This window comes from Aythya ferina (assembly GCF_964211825.1).
Source record: "Aythya ferina genome assembly, chromosome: 4".
In the NCBI taxonomy this organism is placed as follows: domain Eukaryota; kingdom Metazoa; phylum Chordata; class Aves; order Anseriformes; family Anatidae; genus Aythya; species Aythya ferina.
Genome location: NC_140300.1, coordinates 50727623 through 50747773, shown reverse-complemented (window position 1 = coordinate 50747773; position 20151 = coordinate 50727623). Strand labels below are relative to the sequence as shown.

General features: G+C 36.9%; 3 protein-coding genes across 9 annotated transcripts in view; 2 read left to right on the top strand and 1 right to left on the bottom strand.

Moving 5' to 3' along the window:
• The window catches only part of PALLD (palladin, cytoskeletal associated protein), a 194878-nt gene extending 194625 nt beyond the window's left edge, over nucleotides 1-253 (bottom strand). Inside the window, exon 1 of the mRNA XM_084518324.1 lies at nucleotides 144-253. The gene's annotated coding sequence lies outside the window, so the exon portion shown is untranslated. The remainder of the gene's footprint in view (nucleotides 1-143) is intronic.
• Nucleotides 254-2625: 2372 nt separating this feature from the next.
• Nucleotides 2626-17602, top strand: LOC311436297 (uncharacterized protein). 7 transcript variants are annotated; one of them, XM_084518338.1, is made up of 6 exons: nucleotides 2642-2749; nucleotides 2869-2979; nucleotides 3549-3680; nucleotides 8489-8624; nucleotides 13202-13309; nucleotides 17085-17602. In XM_084518338.1, the coding sequence occupies exons 1-5, from the start codon at nucleotides 2742-2744 to the stop codon at nucleotides 13301-13303; spliced, it is 489 nt and encodes a 162-aa protein (XP_084374464.1). In that variant the 5' UTR covers nucleotides 2642-2741; the 3' UTR covers nucleotides 13304-13309; nucleotides 17085-17602. The 7 variants fall into 7 exon arrangements, with proteins under 7 accessions (XP_084374468.1, XP_084374464.1, XP_084374462.1 ...); XM_084518336.1 differs by having other exon boundaries at nucleotides 3501-3680; XM_084518342.1 differs by lacking the exon at nucleotides 2869-2979 and having other exon boundaries at nucleotides 2626-2749.
• Nucleotides 14857-20151, top strand: part of DDX60 (DExD/H-box helicase 60) — a 50026-nt gene continuing 44731 nt past the window's right edge. The window contains exon 1 of the mRNA XM_084518319.1: nucleotides 14857-15227. The gene's annotated coding sequence lies outside the window, so the exon portion shown is untranslated. The remainder of the gene's footprint in view (nucleotides 15228-20151) is intronic.

Sequence of the window (20151 nt, the reverse complement as noted above, 5' to 3'; positions counted from 1 at the left end):
TACAGGTCATTTTACAGTAATTTTGTTGTGTGAAGTAAGAGCAGAATCTTCATTCTAAAAATTTCAGGCTAAAAACTCTACACAAAAAAAGGAGCTGGTCATCTAGCAGTTCACTATTGTATGCCTAATTTTTAAGCACCCACCCTGCAGAGTGGAATCCAGGTCCTGGCACTTAGCTTCTCCCCTAAATGAATAACAGTTAGGCACCTTGGAATGGGAGTCAAAAATAGCCAGCATATAAACAGCAACAAACTGCCTTGGGCTATCTTCAGTATTTTTTACAGGGAGGGACCCGATAAAATCTCGGTTCTTGGAACTGTGTGTTCAAATTTTCACTTCTGGGAAGAAAATTTATCTGCCTGGAGACACTTGCAGAAATAATTTCTAAAGGAATTGAGCTTTTATAAATACAATTGCACTGGTGATTTGTATAAGTGAGGTTTGCCTATTATTTTCTGTACAGCATAATGATATTAACACTTACCCAGAAAGTGAAAGATCTGTGATCATTTTATTTCTAATGCCTTCAAGTGTTAATGAAATAGTGGTTATAACTTGCAAACTAGTTAGGGTAAGGTTTCATACAATTGTATTAAGCCAAGAACACGTTTTCCCAATGCCATTCTACTAAGATTTAGGAATGCTAATATCCTTTGACCTATACTGAATATTTTAGAAACTTAATTTTTGATCAAGACCTTCCACTTTTATTGCAAGTACAATGTGTGCTCCTTTACAAAAATGATAGACAGTGGTAAAATACTATTAGCAAATGTCAGTGGGATTAAAACTTTGGAAAAATTACACATTTTGAAAGATAAACATGTGTAATAAGTTTCAACGATATAGTTTAATATTTTCATGTAAAATGTAAAAATTAATAATAACATACAATCAGAATGAAGGATATTACCCAATATATGCTCACTCCATTCCTATTGCAGTATTGTGGCATATTCAGCTGATGAATTGAGCTCCAAAAAGACAACGTTTTTCACTATTGGTTTGGTGGAGCAGATCTAGACCAGTTTCCTGAAGCTTTATTAATATTTTCTAATACTAGTCATACTAGTCAAAGCCTCATGTCACAAACTGTAAAGCTACTCTGGGCATACAAGCTTTCCATTCAACCTGATGAAATTATTACACTGCAAAATATTTTTAATTGGGCTAAAAAGAAAATATAATAACAAGCACAGCTCTTTAGACTAGTATTCATGCATTTATTTGGGAAAGCAAAAAAAATCTCAAGAACCATAACCATTGTATCTTACTCGAAATAGTGACAGGATAAAATACAAGTAAATAGGCAATCTTCTCTCCAAGGCCTTTGAAGATATGAAGTCATTCACTAGTTGCCACAGAATCATCTAGTGATTTTGAGTCTCTAACAGACTTTTCTTCTTTAATTCTATTTGAATCACACCACCTCTGAAACCTAAAAATATGTATATATTGGATTGCCTGCACTTAAGCATACGGGGTCACTGCCTTACTGTAGTTTGATGCCGTATGTGTTTATTTTTCCCTCAGTATGCATAGTAATGCAAACATATTCAGTTTTCCTTGTAAATATATTTGTGAATAAACCTATCACATATCTAGAACTAACCTGTGTTTTTTATAGAGCACACCAGGAATACCTACCTGTTGTAGGCATATGAAGGTGTCAAACAGAAATAGTTTGAGGGTACTCAAATACCATTTTTCCATGTTTCTAGAAGAGTTTCTCTGAGGAGTTTACTGTGACAAAAATATAGTAGTGTAATTGAAAGCTTCATGCAGTTTTGCAGTAGTAGAGGAAGTTGATCTACAACAAATACAACAGTTGTTAAAACTAAACTGTTAAAAAGAACAGTAATAATAACTCACATCCTTCTTTTACTGGATAATTTATCAACAAAATAAGTGATTAACAGTTTACAGTAACAACAGTTCAGTAGGCTTAAAAACATCAGTTTGGCAGAATTACCACAGTTACGAGTAGGAAGGGAAATCATACATCAGAAAGGTAAGCTAGTAAGCAACTCACGAAGAACTAATACTGTTTTTTAAACTAGGGAAAAGATAAAGGTTTTTCAATCCAAGTTCTACCATAACAAAGGTTTTAGTAAGGCAACATACCCCAGAAAGAAATGTGTCCTTCAGCTTTCTGTATGTCTGTACTACTAGAAAACTTGTAGCATTATTCTCTCTCAAGATGCATTATCTTTCAGTATACCACTAGCCAAACAAGTAAAAATGAAACTCATGAACAAATTATCACACTACTGAAGAGCATCATCATCCCCTGAAACCTCAAAGGATTTTGTAAGAAATTGTGATTAATATGCTTTTGCATCTAGGGCTACTAACACACCACAACCTCAGAGGATTTAATGCTTCAGTGTAGAAAGGTAGAGCAAAACTACTCTGTCTGTCCTTACTAGCAGCCCCTATGAAGATCCTGTGCCTGGGGGGCGGAGATGTCCTTGACTAGGTTATGGACACAGGCCTGGGCCTGCAGGTGCTGCCCACCACCGCCCAGGTACACCCCACAGGCGGCAGCTGTGTCTCAGGCAATGCCCGCCCAGCCCCAAGGCCTCAAGGGAGATGTCCATGAAGGAGAAGGGTGCTTAGGGCTGTGGGTGAAGGTTGTTCACCTCATGGCTGTTGGTGCTGGGAGAAGTGAGGAGGGTGCCCACGGCTGGTGGTGCAGGAGTCCCCTGTGATAGGGGCTGCCTTGGGAGCCCTATGGAGGCATGTGGTGGTGAGCCCCCAGGGTGAGGGGGAAGGCACCACAGGTGCTCTGGTTGTGGCAGCAGGGTGGGCATTGTGGCCCAGGCAGCCCTGAGCTTTCTGTGCTCACCTTTGGCTTTCTCACCTCAGTACTGCCTGTCTGTGTCCTCCAGCACAGCTCGGGAATGGCCAAGGGGCACCTGAAGCACTGTGTAGGCTTCCTGTGTGGGAGCTTCCGCAGCTGGCTTTCTGTAAAAGCAGGTGAAGTGAGTGCTTAGCAGATCCTCACTGTTGTAGAATTGCTTTTATCCAGGTGGAATACCACTATGTATTTTCATAGAATCATAGAATATCCTGAGTTGGAAGGGACCCTTAAGGATCATCAAGTCCAACTCTTGACACCGCACAGGTCTACCCAAAAGTTCAGACCATGTGACTAAGTGCACAGTCCAATCTCTTCTTAAATTCAGACAGGCTCGGTGCAGTGACCACTTCCCTAGGGAGCCTGTTCCAGTGTGCAACCACCCTCTCTGTGAAGAACCCCCTCCTGATTTTGATAGAACTTTTTAAATTCAACTCACTTAAAATCACTGAAGTACTATTAAGAAATCACCACACATTTGTGCATCCCTCAACTCATGAGGGGACGTGAGGTAAGAGGAGACAAAATGGCAGATGTTCAATTTTACTTCTAGCAGTTACTGAAGATGGCATTTGATACTGAAATTGTAATGTCCAAATACACATTTTAAAGGGAATGATCTTGTCCTTTTGATGCCCAGGATTTTGCTGGTTTCTGGAAATCCTTTCCTCCTTCCCTCCCCACTCAGGCCAAGCTCAGCTGTGGAGGTGTCAGCAGTCGGGAGCTGTGTGTGGGCTGGTTGTCCAGGGCCCACCTGCACAATTTCTCATGGAGATGCTTCCCTGGCTCTGAGAACTTGCACAGATGATCTGATTTACAGGTACGGATATTTTTTAATAGTCCTTAAAAATCCATATAGACTAGGCTCACATCTGTACAGAAGGCCTCTTCACTTATAACGGCTTTTCACTGCCTAATTCCATTAAAATATTTAAGGCATTTTACAGCATAGTGACGGAGAAGAAATGAGGTGGCAACAAACAAGGTAATTTAGTAAACCTGGTTTAGAAAAAGGTGCCAAACCTGTTAATAGGTTTGGCTCATTTACTGTACTAAGTTACAACAGTTTCCAATGGTCAAGTAGAAAGGCCATTCCATGTTTTAGCAATTGGAAATAAGAATTCAAGCAAGCCCCTAATACAGCTGGTGTTAAACCAAAAATAAATAAATAAAATAAATTCAATTTATATAATTCAATAAATAAAAAAATAAAAATTAAATTGAATATAGATATAAATATTCAATTGAGTAAAATTAAAATTAGTGAATTAAGAAACATGCGTGAAAGGAGTGAAAGTATTAGGGGACAAGACTGATGAACTCTTACAAGAGTAGAGAAGCCAAGGATAAAATCTGGCAGTGTAGCACATGATAGTGTAATTGAGATTGGATAGTCTCATATGTAAAGATTTCAGATTATATGATAAAGAATGCTTTTTTCTTAATGTTTAAGCTCTGTGTAACTTCATTTAAATAGTTCAACTATTATTCTTCTCTAAGTTGGTTATTATCCAGTGTTCTGTGAATATTGGTCACATTCATCTGGCTTTTCCATTTCTTTTAGTTAGTAAATTAATTACACTTTTTATCATACTCTGTACAATTACCTGAAAAGTTTTCCAACCCTCTATGCCCTGTGTAGTGTTGAACTCCAGTTTAACTTCATGTGCTTCAGTGCCACTCCCATTAGCTTTTACCTACATGTATATACCCCTGTGAAAAATATTTCAAACAAATCTGATTTATTTAATAAAGTCTTTTTTTGAAGTTATGCATGTTATAAAATTCTCATGGCTGCATAGTGAGCAAAATGAGTGCTTATTGCATCATAAGGCGTCTTTTTCTGTTATATGTACTAAGCCTCTGTCAGTGCAGTTCAGTTAGGCTTTCCTCTTCATTAGGAAAATGATCCCCATTAAATTAATTTTAGCTGCCAGCCTGTAGTGCGTATTTTACATGTGTATATTTACAGACAGTCATGTGCTCAAATTCCTTCTTAGCATGTGAAATGTGTTTGATCTGAGCAGCCACAGACACTGCTGAAGTTCAATAGCAGATTAAAGCCCCTTTCTTTACAAGGGGATTAACTCTGAAACAGGAATGTGCCTCTTTCAACAAACTGTGAAATGCTGATCTCTAGGAAAATAAATATTTACTTTTTTTTTTCCTCTTATCATAATACAGCTTCACATTACCTTACCTTTTTAGCAGCTATTGCAAACTGTTTTTTGATCATGCTAAATGTGTTCGTAGGAAGGCTGAGCCTGCCACCTAAAATCATGTCTGATGCAAGATAAGGGTAGACAGCTGTGTATTGCTGTCAGAAGTCATAGTGCTAAACAAAGACAAATGTGCAAGAATGTGACATCCATACTTCTGGAAAGAGGAATGAATGCTGAAGGAGGAACAGGGAACAGCTGATTACTTCCGCTGTTAACCTCAGTAGGACTAAATTTATATATATATATAAAAAAAATAATACAATACAGCTGGCTATTTAGAAGGAACTGCTGAGGGATTTGTCAATCAGTAGCTTCTATTAGGGAGACACTTAGCTTGGGAGTATTTTTGGAAAGAGTTTCCATGGAGTTGGAGGGACTTCAGGCCCTTTACTTTTTTCTGATTGGCCAACAGACAGGTGCTGAAAAAGGTGGTGGCAGAAATATTCCAGACATGGCGAACGACACATAGACAAGCAATGTCAGCTTACTTTTTGTTTTATGATAGGCTGTATTATGTACAAATATATCAGAATTTCTCCTTTCTCTCTTTGTGATGTGAAACAAAAAAGTTCAGACCAAGTAAACACAAAGTGATGGCAGTAGTAGAAAACGCAATAACCTGTGTTTACAATCTGGGAGTGATATAGTGTTCCATAGCAATTATTTAATGCCTTAAAACAAAAACTATGTATTATTTCTTCTAGGATGAAGTGTTCTGCATACTTCTGATTTACAAATACATCAGTTCTATGCTTAAAGTGCCCAAGTCATTCACATAGGAACTTATTGTTTTAAATTAAACATTAACTTCTAGAGATAAATCATATAGTGAACAAGTTATTTTTGAAAACAGATACTCTTAGAATGACATAAAGGAGCCCTCAAATCTTGGGGAAAAGCAGGACCTTCTCAGTGGCAATGAAAACTTGTGTGGTGGTTCTATACATCCTTGTGTTTCCCCATTTTGCAGTCAGTTTTGTGAGTGTGGGGCCCCTGATTGGATTCACTCTCTTTTTTTTTTTTTTTTTTAATCAAGAGCAAGAGTTAGAATTTTGGCAGGATGTTGATGTTGTATGTATAGTAAGTGCACCTCTCTTCAGGCATTACAGATCAGAGCCAATGACTAAACATTGTTGGGTACGGTCTTGCTACTGTCCCAGTGATAGACTGGGAAAAGGGAGGTCCAAGATTTTTAAGTAAAACTGTTCAACATTTTCTCCATTTAAGCAGGCTGAATAAGCCTTTTCCTTTTTCTAAACAGTGATAATTCCTGGAGGGGGAAAAAAAAAACAACAACATTCTCTTTTGCAGGCATCTAAACATATTTGACCAGGAACTCTTGTCCTTTTTCTGCAAGCTGAAGGAATGATATTGTAATATTCCAGCAAACAGTGAAGCCCAGAGGGTTTCTTTTATAGCCAGCTTTGATGCTCTTCAGTTTTCTGGGCATTTGTACCAACAAAGGAGTGAGAATGTAGTTTTGAAAGAAACGTTTTTTTTTTTTTTTTTTTTTTTTTTTTTTTCCAAATATATATTCTTGGAGAGAGCAAATACAACAAATATCAAGAGTCAATGAGTTTGACAAAAAAGATTGCAGGGGTGAGAAGTTTTTGTGTTTATCACACCTATGGCTTGAGGAAGTTACTTTAATCCATACTTTTTTGTTTTTGGAAGTCTATCACAGAGGTTTTATTCAAAGTATTTCCTTATTGTAAGAGAGGGCATTATTGTCATAATAAATGGTATATTTATCATTCATGTGTTCTCCAAAACAATCAATGTATTGCTTATTTCAGGAAAAATTCTGGAGAAAGCATGATGGAAAGAAAGAGTCTCATGGATTGAGATAAGGATAATTTTATTAAAGATAAAAGAGAAAGGGCAGGAGGAAGAAAGAAAAAAATAAGCAGAGGCTGCGTGACAGCAAAGGGGGCGGGGGAAACAAGTATTCTCTGCTTCCCATCAATGAGTGATGTTTGGCCATGTCAAAGCAGGGTCTCGATATACATGTAACAGTTTCTGGGAGGACAGATGTCTTCATAATGAGAGCCCCCCTCTCCTTCCCTTTTCCCACCTTTTGTTGTTGAGTCTGACACCATAGGGGAAATAAATCTTAAAGAAGATGAGAACTGAGAATAAATGAATTAGAATTTTGGCAGTTTGGTTTATTTTTTGTTGGCATATTTGAAACTTTTCAATAACTATCTGTGCTACATTAAGATCTTGAAATTTTTGAGATGCAGACCACTACTTGTTATTTGCCTTATTTTAGAAATATTAATGATCTTAAAATGCTCATTACAAAAAATGAAATAAAATAATATTTTAAAATTTAAGTATGTCATTTCACATTAATGATCTGACAAAGTATTTTAGATGCTACTGACAGTGCCTCAGTACTTTGAAATCTTGATGATTTCACCTCACCGCTAGATACAAACCAAAAAAATTATTATTTTTTGTATGTGATGAGGTAAAATTTTAATTTTTCCTTGACTGGTGCTGGAACTTTAAAGTGTCTTCAAATTAACATCAAAGGTAAAAATGAGTTTAACTTCTTTTAAAAAGCCCCACTTCTTCCACCTGATACATTTTCCTGCATGTACGTTTCTCTGAATATTTTTTCCCCATGATTTTTCTGAAACAGCCCTTGTATGTTTTTGCTGGGGCAGGCCAGAAATGAAAGATAAAGGCATAAAATTTGAAGGTTCTGGCAGGCAGTAGCTTAAAGATACTGAGTTCTGACTGCTAGCCAGTTTTATCAGCTCTCTTGATAACACCAAGTGTGGCCCTTGCCAAGTGCTCAGTAAGTCTTTCCTTAGAAATTGGTAGTTCCATTGTCATGAGTTTTTGTTACCTTAATTTGTTTGAGCTCAGTGTATTATGTGAGTGTATTTTTAAGGCCTTACCATTTTCACCTACTTATTCCAGAAAAACAAACAAACAACTGTCAGAATGTGCCTATCATGTAAAATCCCAGGGAGAAAACGTGTAAAATAAAACAAGTTCGCATTGTGATTGTATTAAAAAAGATGAGGGATTGTATCTATGGTCTCTATGTAAAAACACTGCTCAGATACTGTTGTATCAAGGGGTTGATGGACCTGTTTTATCTCCTGCTGGTCGCAGGCATGAATGGCACAAATGAAGAAACCTCTTAGGCCCTCAGCAGGTCATTTACATCCTGTTCATGGTCTGCCACCTGATGGCTGTTAGACAAATTGATAATAAATAAATAAATAAATAAATGTGTCCCTTAGGAATAAAATTGAACCTTTTTACCTGTGGATTCTGCTGTAATTCTGAGAAGCTTACTATTGCTGTTTTGAGAAGTTTGCCATGTTTGCATAGCTGTATTGCTTTTGCTAGAAAAGTAATACAGTGTATTGCATTATTTTTTGTTTAGATGGTTACAAGATATAAAGAAATACTGGCAACATGCTGAAAGCAAACAAGAAAGCTCCAGTTTGTTGACAACTTCCAAGAAAGGAAGAAGAAAACAGAAAACCACCAAGACAGTAAATAAAACAGTGTTAAGCTGGGTAAGCAGGGGAAATTAAAATAATTTTAATTCAAAGATTAGTCTCTCTCTTTTAAAATACAGTTAAAAGTTTTAAAACATAGTAATCTCAGTTTAGCCACTCAATAATGTATTTAGAATTGGATGGTGTGTCTGCATCCTTAGTACCTACAACTACCACTGACATAAATGGGAACATTTCCAAATATGGAGATTTATCAACAGTGCCACAGAGCTAACGCAATGCGAAAGTTTGCTGAGGCAAAAAAAAAAAAAAAAAAAAAAAAGGCAACCCTAGTTTTACTCCTTCCCTTGTTCACTCTCTTGTCTCTCTCCTGTCCTAGATACATAACCCTACCATGTCTCAAAGAAAGCATCAAATTGTTTTCCGTCAATTTAGTGAGCACAATCAGCTCACTGAAGGGTAAAATGGGTGACAGAAACAAAACCAGGGAAGTGATGAGGCTGTGTGGTTGAGAGTGAGTGATGGGTGGCAAAGGAGTGAAAGGGAGGAGCTGATGGATTGCCATTATGAGAAGGAAGTATTCCCAGCAACTGCAAAGAACTGTCAGCTCACCTGTCACACTAACTCATGCTTCACTGCAAAATACATTGTGTACAGTGGAGAAGATAACTTGAAACTTTCCCTCCTTCTCCTGCTCAGTTTTTCCTCAGCAGCTGCCAGTATGACTAGACTTGTACCATATTTGTATCAGCACAAGACTGTAGGGCTGTAGCATACAATGTGGGGATCACAGACATTACCCACGTTGAAGATAATCCTCTTCTTTGGACTGCCTATATTTAACCTTGCATTGGCTCCGTGATTCAGGTCAGAACAGAACTCAAGATGTACTTTCAAGGCATTACTGAGAAGGTGATAATAGCTTTCAGCATACCTACATTCAGATCATGGCTTTTTTATAATAATCTGATTAAAAACCCTAAATGTGTTTACAGTACTCTATGAAGAGAGATACAATGATTTAGAAAGATACATGTATGTATGCTCCTTGGTGATTTTGTCATCCATCCATCCATGTGCTGCATTAACTGTGAACCATGTAAATTCAATAGTAAAACTAAAAATAAGATTAGAAAATATGTTTATTGTTTAGGAGCTGTTTAGATCATCAGATGCAGGACTGTTATGTAAGCAATAATTAAAATTCTTGATGATAAGTATTCCTGTATCACTTTGGAGCACAGTTGAAATTTGGAATATTTTAGTGGATACTATAAAATAGAATTTTTCAGTCTTTACTATCCTAAAATGCATGCTGAAATACAGGCATCAAAACCAAATGAATCAATATCAGTGGAAAAAAATTCTTATGACTGGCATAAGAAGGAAAAAATCACAGCAGTAAACCATTTCATAGAACTACTAGAGCAAGTTCAGAGGAGGGCTACTAAGGTGATTAGAAGACTGGAGCACCTGTTGTATGAGGACCAGCTGAGAGAGTTGGGCCTGTTTAGCCTGGAAAAGAGAAGCCTGAGATGAGACCTCATTAATTTGAGGGGAGAGGGTCAAGAGGATGAAGCTGGTCTCTTTTCAGTTGTGTTCAGTGACAGGATGAGAGGCAGTGGGCACAAACTGAAGCACACGAGGTTCTGGTTGAATATGAGGGGTCATTGAAATTGAAAAGTTCTTTACTGTGAGGGTGACAGAGCACTGGGACAGGTTGCCCAGAGAGGCTGTGGACTCTCCTTCTCTGGAGATATTCTAAACCTGCTTGGATGCCATCCTGCACAACATGCTCTAGGTGATCCTGCTCGGCAGGGAGGTTGGACCAGATGATCTTCAGAGGTTCTTTCCAGCCTTGGCCATTCTGTGATTTCTTTTTTTTTTGTTATTGTTGTTTCCCTTGGAATAATTGGAAAATATGGTTTCCTTTCAGAGCTTGCTTCATCACCTCAAAAAAGAAATAAATTTTATTATATGACACTGGCAAAAATGTGTCCAAACTGGCCAAGAGCCCATGTAGGTACACATTGGTCTTATTTCTACTGTTTGCTGAAGCAAATGTTTTGTAATGAAATTTTCATGTTCACATTTTCCATTCATTTTTAAAGAACTAAATCGTGAGGAATTTAGCTGTTTTAAAAATAATCCATTAATCAAAAAGTGTATGCAAGAAAATATGAAAATGATTTTAAAAATTGTCAGAAGACTGTCTGCCTTACTTAAGGCTATTAAAAGATAATTTTAATATTTTATTAGTGAATTTGGAAATGTCATGTGGAAGAAGAGAAAGATCTTGCATTTGACTTAACATTCTGTGGGAAGTTGGAACAAGGAAGAGGAAGCAGAGAAAGCATGATGTAGCCCCTGCTGTGACACATTCTATGCTTTCTGTAACATTGACTATTTTGTGCATTGCTAATTTACGTTATTGGCGATCTGGGGACCCACTGGGTATCACCTACAGATGAGGTCTCTACCAAAGATGATCTATTTATCTTTATTTAAAGGAGTTACGTATTATAATTAACATAAAAGAAGATGTGTGTAATACCTAATAACATCTCTTGATCTGTTTTCATTTTTGGCTCATAGTCACAGCATTTTCAAAAATAAAACAAAATAAGTACAAATTAATGCATATACATTTCTTATACCACAACCAAATCCTTTATCAGGTTCTGTAGAACCTGACCTTCATCCAAGGATTTATATGTTCTCCTTCTACAGATTAAGTAATTCCTAAAATCAAGCTGATATTCATGATGATTAGATTTGCTGGAGCAAAGGAACCACATAATGTGAATAAGGATGACAGACCATATTTCTTCATCATTTTTAATTTTTGTTTTCTTAAAAAGCTCTTACCAGAAAGCTCTTACGGTAATGCTCACTGTGAAAATTATCGTGCTCTTGCTCCAGTGGAGTAAATTCTAAAATTAACTGGAATACTTATGGCTAAATTCCATGATATAGAGCTCCACTAAAATGTTTAATCTGAGAATTCTGGGATTGAAATGTGTGACTGGGAGCCTGGATTCTTTCAAAACCCAGGCATTTTATTTGACATTGCCATAATGGAGAATATTACAATAAATAATTTGTTTTTATTATTATTTATCTTAGACTTTGTAGAAGTTGAATGATCAAACAAAGTCAGTGTAACAAAAAAACTCACAACAGTTGTGTGGAAAGGAACTGGGCATCAGCATGTTCATATGGATCACAAAGGAAGACAGTTAGTGGAGATGCTGTTCATAAAAGGATTTGTACCGGTCTTACTTTTCAAAGATTTTGCGCAAACAGAAACAACTTCTTACTGTCTTACATCCTCTTTTTCCTAACTGCTGATTGGCAGGGTTTATTAGCTGCCAAAAAGAGATTATTATTGAGGGGGAAGGTATCCTGGTAACCTTTACTAACATGGAACAAATATGTCTCTCTCTCTTTTTTTTTTTTTTTTTTTTGTTGTTTTTAAATAAATCTACTAATGCTGGAAAAATGAAAATGACACTCAAAGCTAGAATGATTGTTTTGTTGTCCTCAAATAAAGTACGTACAAATGTTTATTCTGCCAAAATAGCTGATAAAGCTGACTGTGCTATTGGAAAAGCAGTACAAATAACAGATGAAGATTAGAATACTTATTTGTATGGTGCTTCAGCTTGTTTTTGCCAGTATTACATTAGTCTCTCAGTCAACTCGCATGCTCTCTCTGCTGTTATCTCAGAACTGCTGGCTTGCTTCCGAATAGCCTTTGACCTTACAACTCACCTGACTGTTGTGAAATGCCTATTTGCCTATTCCCCTTAGATAAGTATAGGGATGTGCACAGTTCCTTCTAAAAATAATATTAAATACATTAAATGTGTTAATACAGAAGTATGCTGATATAAATTCATATGTTAATGGTATATCTGCACAATTTGACAAATCAATAACATTTCAGAATGGCTAAATATTCTGCTATATTTTCATCTCTACTCCGTTCCATAACCCTTTTCCTCCTGATAGCCATTTGCATGTAAAATTAATTTTCATACTTGATTGTCCTGTGACTTTTTTCCTGAATTACTCTTCACAATGAATAAGAACTTCTATTTGAGAAAGAGTAGTAAAACCCTTGGGCTACTGTTCTTCCTATGTTTGCAGCACTAACCGTTATGTTTTTTAAGCTTTTTTTTTTTTTTTTTTTTTTTTTTTCAGTGATAGTATTTTCAGCTTTACTTACATCATAGAACAATGAAGCATAGGTACTGAGCAGGCTAAATCTCCAAGAGTACCTGTAGAATCCTTTGTTCAATTGCTCAGAAATATGAAACCTGAAACCCACAATGTAACTGTCACACCAAAGTGTAATTAAAAGACAGGTAGATTTTTAGCAATTTGCCTGTGAAGTTCAACATTTAAACAGAACAAACACTTTGATTGTGGAATATCTGATCTCTACTACAAGTCTTTTGTTTTAGTGGTAAAGCATTTGTTGTGTGTTTCACCTGTACCTTAAATAATTCAGGAAAAGAGATGTTTGATTTTGAAAATTTTGTGATTCAGCAGTTTTGGTTTTCCAAATAGAAATTTATGATTAAAAACATGAATTTTCACTTTTTTTTTTTTTTTTTTTCTTCTTTTAGAAGGTGGTTAGAACAACTAGGATGCTGGCTTTAGGAATCAACCTACCATGTAAATCCATTCTCTTTTTAGAGAACTCTATTTACTTGGACGCACCAAACTAGGGACAGGTATGGAAATACATGTACATAATCAACATTTATACTGAACATTTGAAATTCATATATATGTACATGTGTATACTGCACACAATTATAAATCAACATGTTTTCTTATGTATAATTGCCTGGTCACCCGCAAGAAATCCTAGTCCAGCATGTAAACATCCAGAAAACATAAAGGGAGGTTTCTGGATGTTCCCTGTTTGGCTCAGGTAGGCTGTATAAAAACATTAAGCTCTGCAGCCTGTGTAAATAATGCTCCAACTGATTTTTCCACTTCTCATCCTCTCAGGATTGTAAGAGCCAGTGTTATGTGGTGTTGACTGTCTAGAACTACTAGACAGTGTAATATGTCTGTTTTCTTTCTATGAGTTACTTAGAGTGCTCATAGGGTTCTCTAATCAGGAGAAATAACTTCCAGTACTTGTTCAGAAAGATGAAAGAAAGAAAGATGTAGTGCTAAGAATAAAATACTTTATACTGCAGAAGAACAAAAGTATATGACTTTTTATAGCTGCACCTTTATCTCTTTTTCATTTCTCATTTCTCTTTATATTTGCAAGAAAATGTTTGTCCCAAAAGGGAAGAGAAGATGGGGGGAAAAAGACACTCTTTCCTAATCTTTTACTTCACTTTTCCCCAGACACCTCTAAATCATTACTGTACAGCTACTAGCTATTTACTAGCAAATGATCCGGTTAGAATTTTTAGAGATTGATTATCTAAGGTATTTTTCTCTCAAAGGTTTTGTCAGCAGTGAAGCATTCATTTATGTCCTTCAAACAGCTAAAAGCCTTAGAGATGTTAAAACTCTACTTTTTATTTTCTGGGCAATTTCTTATCAGAGGTAGATCTGTTGAATTTTTTTCTGTAACCAAATAGATTATTTCTGTATTTAAACTCTTGTGGCCACAACATCATATTGGGGCACAAATATATATCTATGCAAAATTACTTTCAGGGTCAATGGGTTTTCAAATATATTATGCCATTTAGGTTTAGCACTTAGTAACTAGCTGTACTGGTTGTTACTGCTTTTACTGTCCCTAAGCTTTCCAGCTCTGCTGTTCAGGCCCTGAATTTGCTATGTACTTCACTGTGCACGTACATAAAAAATGCTGAATGGTGAAAAGAGATTAAATGTGTAATGATTAATGCTTTCTTTTTATATTTTACATGCTTTAGTTTACATATTTGTGAAATAAGGATAAGGTTAATGTTATATTTCCTTTGGAGGTTAGGAATTCTGCATACCAGATAGTAAGTTTTGAAGTTAATAAGGAGTTACTGAAATTTGTTTGAAGGGCGATTCAGCCTAACCTCAGATACTGTGAGGGACCTGAGTACACTGATAGGCTTTAATTGTCCTGACCAGCCTCACCCAGTGTCTAGACCTTTCCTCTACCACCACTCCCTGCACACCTCCCACAAGCAGGAGGTTCCATTTAAGCTTCAGTGTCTTGTACCTAGCTGATCTTAGTCCTTAGTCAGATCCTTAGCTGATCTTAGCTTCTAAGCTATTGCTTGGCTGTTTTGTATTGATATTACACTGGTGAGGTTACTGCCTGGCCTGTGGCATGTTGCAATGTGTCACGTCAGCCTGCCTGGCGCTGCTGCCCTGGCCACCTATGCTGCTGTTCTTACTCCTCAGACTGATTGCTGTGTCTGTATTCCAGTGAATTTCAATTATTGTACTTGATTTGATTAGGGTATTTCACATTTTTTTCTAGCTGCTCAGAAACTCCTGAAACATAACTGTAAATTATGTTTTTCTGTGGGTAATTCTTGATGATGTTCCAGAAGACTTTGCTGTACCATTAAATGAGTGCAACAGTAAGGTAGAGGGGAACTTTGGCCAGTTCATATTGATTGGTTCTGGAATGGCTGATATGAAAGAAGAATATTCACTTTACCCCTTCATAAGTTGGTAAGTAAATAATTTTATAAGGAAACAGTCTGTGTAGCTCCAGGAAACTGCCATATGAATTACGGGAAGATTTGAAGGACCTTTTGTGTGCTTGTGTGGGGAAAAATGAAATTCGGTGTTATATCAGGCTTGATGTGCCCTCATTCTCTTATCGTGGTTATTCTTTCTGTAATCAAAACCTGTTTACTTATTGTGTCCCTGCCCAGTGCACTAATGAATATTTGCTGTTATTCCTGTGTTTGCATCCCTTTGACAGATTTTTTTTCTGTGACGATAATGAGATTGAAAGAAAAGTAAAGCAGACTCAGTGCACTTAGTCTGTACATTTGATGCATATTGGGATACACAAAGTATATATAGAGAATAGCTAAAATTATTCATTATAGAATAAAAATAATTACTTAAGGCTGCTTATTGACCAGATGTTTGACTTTTTAAGGAAAATGAGAAGTATGTGGCTTTTTTGTGTGTCTCTGCTGCTATCTTGCTACAGTGAATTTGAGTGTATTAGGCAATTTTGGCCAAGTTTTGATAATGTGGAGAGGTATTATGTTCCTGCAGCTGTTGTAAAGGAGCTCACCAGGTAAAGCAGAGACAAAGACGCTGGAGCACAGTGATACCCTTGGGAGAAGAGAGCATTGTCCACCAACTAGTATTGTTTAAACCAATCTTCAGAACTATGTGATTGTGCTAATGTAAGAGGAGTTCCTGTCAACATGGAATTGGTGCCTTCTATGAAGCATGGGATAAACTAACCCCTATTTGGAAGGGGTTACTGAGGACCCATTTGCTGTGATGGGCGAAAAAATGGAGAAAAGACAAGGCTTTTGTAAATTACAGATGATGAAACTCTTTGCATGGTATATAATTTCTAACTTTAAATCTTTTGTTACTTTATTCCTAACTCACCTTTATGTACTACAGCATAGAACACAACCAAAATAGATTATTATTGACAATGGTATTTTGGACCTTAAATTCCTTTGAATAAAAAATGTCCATGTGTAGCATCAAGTTCATGTTTTTGGTGGACTACCCACTAGTGCAGAATACTTTGTGTTACATGTGGAGATGTAACATTACAAAACTGTTTACAATCTATGTTACAACCTTTTGGTAAGTATAATTTTTTGAGTAATGTGATATAACAATATTATTCAATCATTTGAAACTTAAAAATGCTTTACATGAGCTTGTAACAATCAGGTAATAATTAAGTGCAACAGTCAGAATACAAGAGTTTCAGAATATGGTAAGCTGTTTCCTCAGGCCATGCACCACACAGCTGATGTTAAAACTACAAATATTCTTATACTTCGCTCAGAGACTTGATAATCAAGACTGAAATGTTCTGCTTCCCACCACTTCGGTCTCTCCCTCTTCCACAAAACCACTGAGATCCTCTTCTAGTGCCTCACATATTCTGCTAGAAAGCAGAGTAATTTGTCCTGGCAGAATGTGCTACAAACCAACTTCCAAAATCCCATTTGAATTGGTAAATCATTATGAGCAGATCAAAGTTGCTAGAGACTGGGAGAGAACAATTTGTTATTCCTATAAACAAAATAGAAATATATCAAAATGTAGTTGATCCTAAAAAATGGGGCTGAAATATTGGATATTGAAAAGACATCTAGGATAATTAGTTTCAGTAAAAGCATGACCAGTTTCACTGTTGATGAAGTTGAGTGAGAAAACACAGAAAACATACTAATAAAATCATTGGGTAACTCTGAGTAGTTTCTACTTTAAAACTGTAGTTTGTTCATAGTCATAGTGTCTCAACACTAACTAAACAAATAATTTTTCTCCTATGAAAAAGCATTTGTATGCTTAATTTTTCCTTTCGTTTTCCAGTGTTTCTCTAAGCGAAGTCTGAGGCCGAAGAGGACTGTGTTGTGTAGGCATTTAATCAACCATGGCAGAATTTCTCAGAAAAGCTGAAAAATGTCTAATGCTAAATATAAAAAGAATCCAGAATGATTTGCAACATACCAGAACTGTCACTTCTACTTCTCACTGGATTTTAAAGCATGTCTTTATAGCATGAAAGCAAATACATTATTTTCAGAGAATTTTGAAGTAACTCAAGTACCACAAGAAATCACAGAAATCTTAAAAATCAGTCATGCCTTTTAATTATTTTTATCTGAATCATGTTCTGTGTGGATTAAGATTGTTTGGCAGTTACTGGATAGATGGCTTTGGGCATAGTAAAATATACTTTGGACTTAAAAAAAAAAAATGAATCACTTAAGTGTTTAGTATTAGTCAAATACTTGTATTACTCCATTAAAGTAATTTTAAGCTTAAATTCATTTATATGGATCAGGACTGTGGTGATTTCATTAAATTGTGACTGACTAAACCCTGAAGTGTGGATTGTGACTCACTGAATTAAACCTAAACCCCTTCAATGGAAGAAGGCTCAGTGAAGATGGGCAAAACATGCCCACAAAGCTCACAGGCTAATGCAGGTGTGACAGGCCACAGCTGCTGCTAAGAATCTGACTTCCCTCAACACATAGGGGACCTTTGTGAGGGTAGCTTTTGTTGCAGATAAACAGCTATCAACAGTTGAGTGCTTTAAATATTTCTCCTCTGGTTCATGAGAAGAGAGTGAATGTGGCCCGGAGTTAGCCACATCAGTTTTGGAGGAAGGGAGGGAATCCATGGCTCAGTAGAGTATTAAACACTAAACTAGAGAAAGAATTTCAGAAAGAAAAAATGGGCTTGAGCTGGTTTCAACCCAACAGAGGATACCTCATGTCATGTCAGTGAGTGTATTATTGAGACTGGTATTGTAACTGAAATGTGTATTGCAGTTGCTATATTTTTGTTAAGCTTAACTTATACTTGTAATGTATTTTCATTACAGCCTTCAGGACAAGAATTATTTCTATTCAGATATGCACTAGTCTTTCTACTGCATGTAGTGAATCTACGGCTAGGTTCCAAGGCAGCTGACGCACGACTTACACAGTATTTGGGCTTATGCATTTATTTTAAGGAGAGAACTGAGCTTAAGTTTACATAGGTGGTTCCTGACGGCTTCAAGGAAGTGTTAAGGAATTTTTATTGTACCCCTTGAGGCAAATTAACAATGTTTGTGGTTAAGTATAAGGAGATTTAATAGGCAACGCATTGGACAGAGTCTTGGTGCCGTAAGTGGTTCTACAGGGAGTCTACAAAGATGCGGCGTAAGCAGATTCTTTATATACACTTGTGCCAGTAGCAATTGGATTGGTAGAAGGCAATACTGTGGCATTTCTAATCAGCATGGAAATCTATGCTCCCTCACATAAGGTTGTACCTCTGGTGTTCTGCATCTGTTGTTTAACCTTAGTCTGGAGTTAGGCCTACCTGCTGCCAGGTCATGTCATTGCTCTGTTGTGAATTGCCATTGCTGAGCAGTTACAGTTTGAATTTTCCCTTTTATAAGGTGTATCAAGATTTTTTGTTTTGTTTTGTTTTTTAAGCAGCTGTTTTTGTATACTAGATGGTTACTGCCAAACTACTTGAGGACTTTAGGCACTCTGATTCAGACCTGAATGAATAGCTATCCCAGTTCCTCTTCTCAAGCACCTCTCTCTGCTCCTTCTTTCTGCCTCATGCATTATGTACAAAGATCTAGAAGACACTGGCGAGTTAATCTTGACCAGCTGTGAGTTGTTCACTCAGCTGCTCTCACTCCCCCTTATCAACAGGAGAGGAGTGAAAATTGGATGGAAAAGCAAAGGTCAAGACAAAGACAGAGTGTCTGCTTACCAGTTACCATTACAGACAAAACAGACTCAACCTGAGAAAAAGTAATGTAATTTATCATCAATTTAAGATTTGGCTAGTGGAAAACAACACCCCTCACCTTCCACTCCACCCTTCCTTTTTTTTTTTTTTTTTTTTTTTTTTTTTTCCAACTTTACTCTTTTACTCCTGACTCCTCTACCCCTCCTGAGCCCCTGAGTGGTGTATAGGGCACGGTAGTGGTTAAAGCCAGGATATAGCAAAGAAAATGACACTTTCTCTGCCACTCCTCCCTCTTCACACTCTACACATTCTTCAGTGTGAACCCTCTCCATAGGCTGCAGTTTTTCAGGATAAAAGTTGCTCCAGCATGGGCTCTCTATAAGCCACAGTTCTTTCAGGGCATATCCACCTGCTCTAGCATAGGGTTGTCCGTGGGTAGAGCTAGTCTTGGTGTTTGTACTAGTGCTTGCTTTTTTTTTTTTTTTTTTGGTTTTGTTTTTATTCCTCACTCTTTGTGGAGTTTTTGCCCTTTCTTAAGCATATTTTCAGAGAGGTGGCACCAACTTCCTAGGAAATTAATGTCTGTTCTGCCTTTCTGTAGGGTGAGAAGCAGAAGATCTAAAATACACTTTTCTCAACCAAAATGCATCATCCAAATGGTTTCAAACCTGTTGATAAATGATTTCCCATATAATTTGGGCAAGGAAATATTACCAATTATGTACCTACATTTCTTACCTACAAAAGAAAAAAAGTACGCTCAGGAGAAGGAGCCGGGGCTTATCTTGCCAAGCTAAACAGCGTAATTATGACATTACAGTAGCACGTCTCCAGTGCTCCAGTGTACTGAAAATGAAAATTTTCTCCTGTGTTCCTGTTTTTTTTTTTTTTTTGTGGACGGGTCTCAAAGGAAATGTGAGGTGTAGAAAAGACCTTTAACCCATTTTTATGGCAAGTGTTACGTGTCAGCTGTCTTCCAGGGAGGCTGTCCCAAAATTGCCTGAATCGAGAAGGAGACTACTTATGCATGTGTAACTGAAAGGGTTTTCTGTGCTGTATTCTGGGCGAGCATCTGACCTAAAGGCAGCCTGGGCTTCCTGCCTCGTGCCCAGACAATCTGATGCACAGATTCCAATTTCTGAAATGTTTTCTTCAGCAGTGCCTAGGTACCCAAGTT

Coding starts and splice junctions, on each gene's coding strand:
- LOC311436297 (XM_084518336.1), top strand. Junction 2,980..3,500: donor CTGGCTTTCTGTAAAAGCAG/GTGAAGTGAGTG, acceptor TTTGATGCCCAG/GATTTTGCTGGTTTCTGGAA. Junction 3,681..8,488: donor ACAGATGATCTGATTTACAG/GTACGGATATTT, acceptor TTTTTTGTTTAG/ATGGTTACAAGATATAAAGA.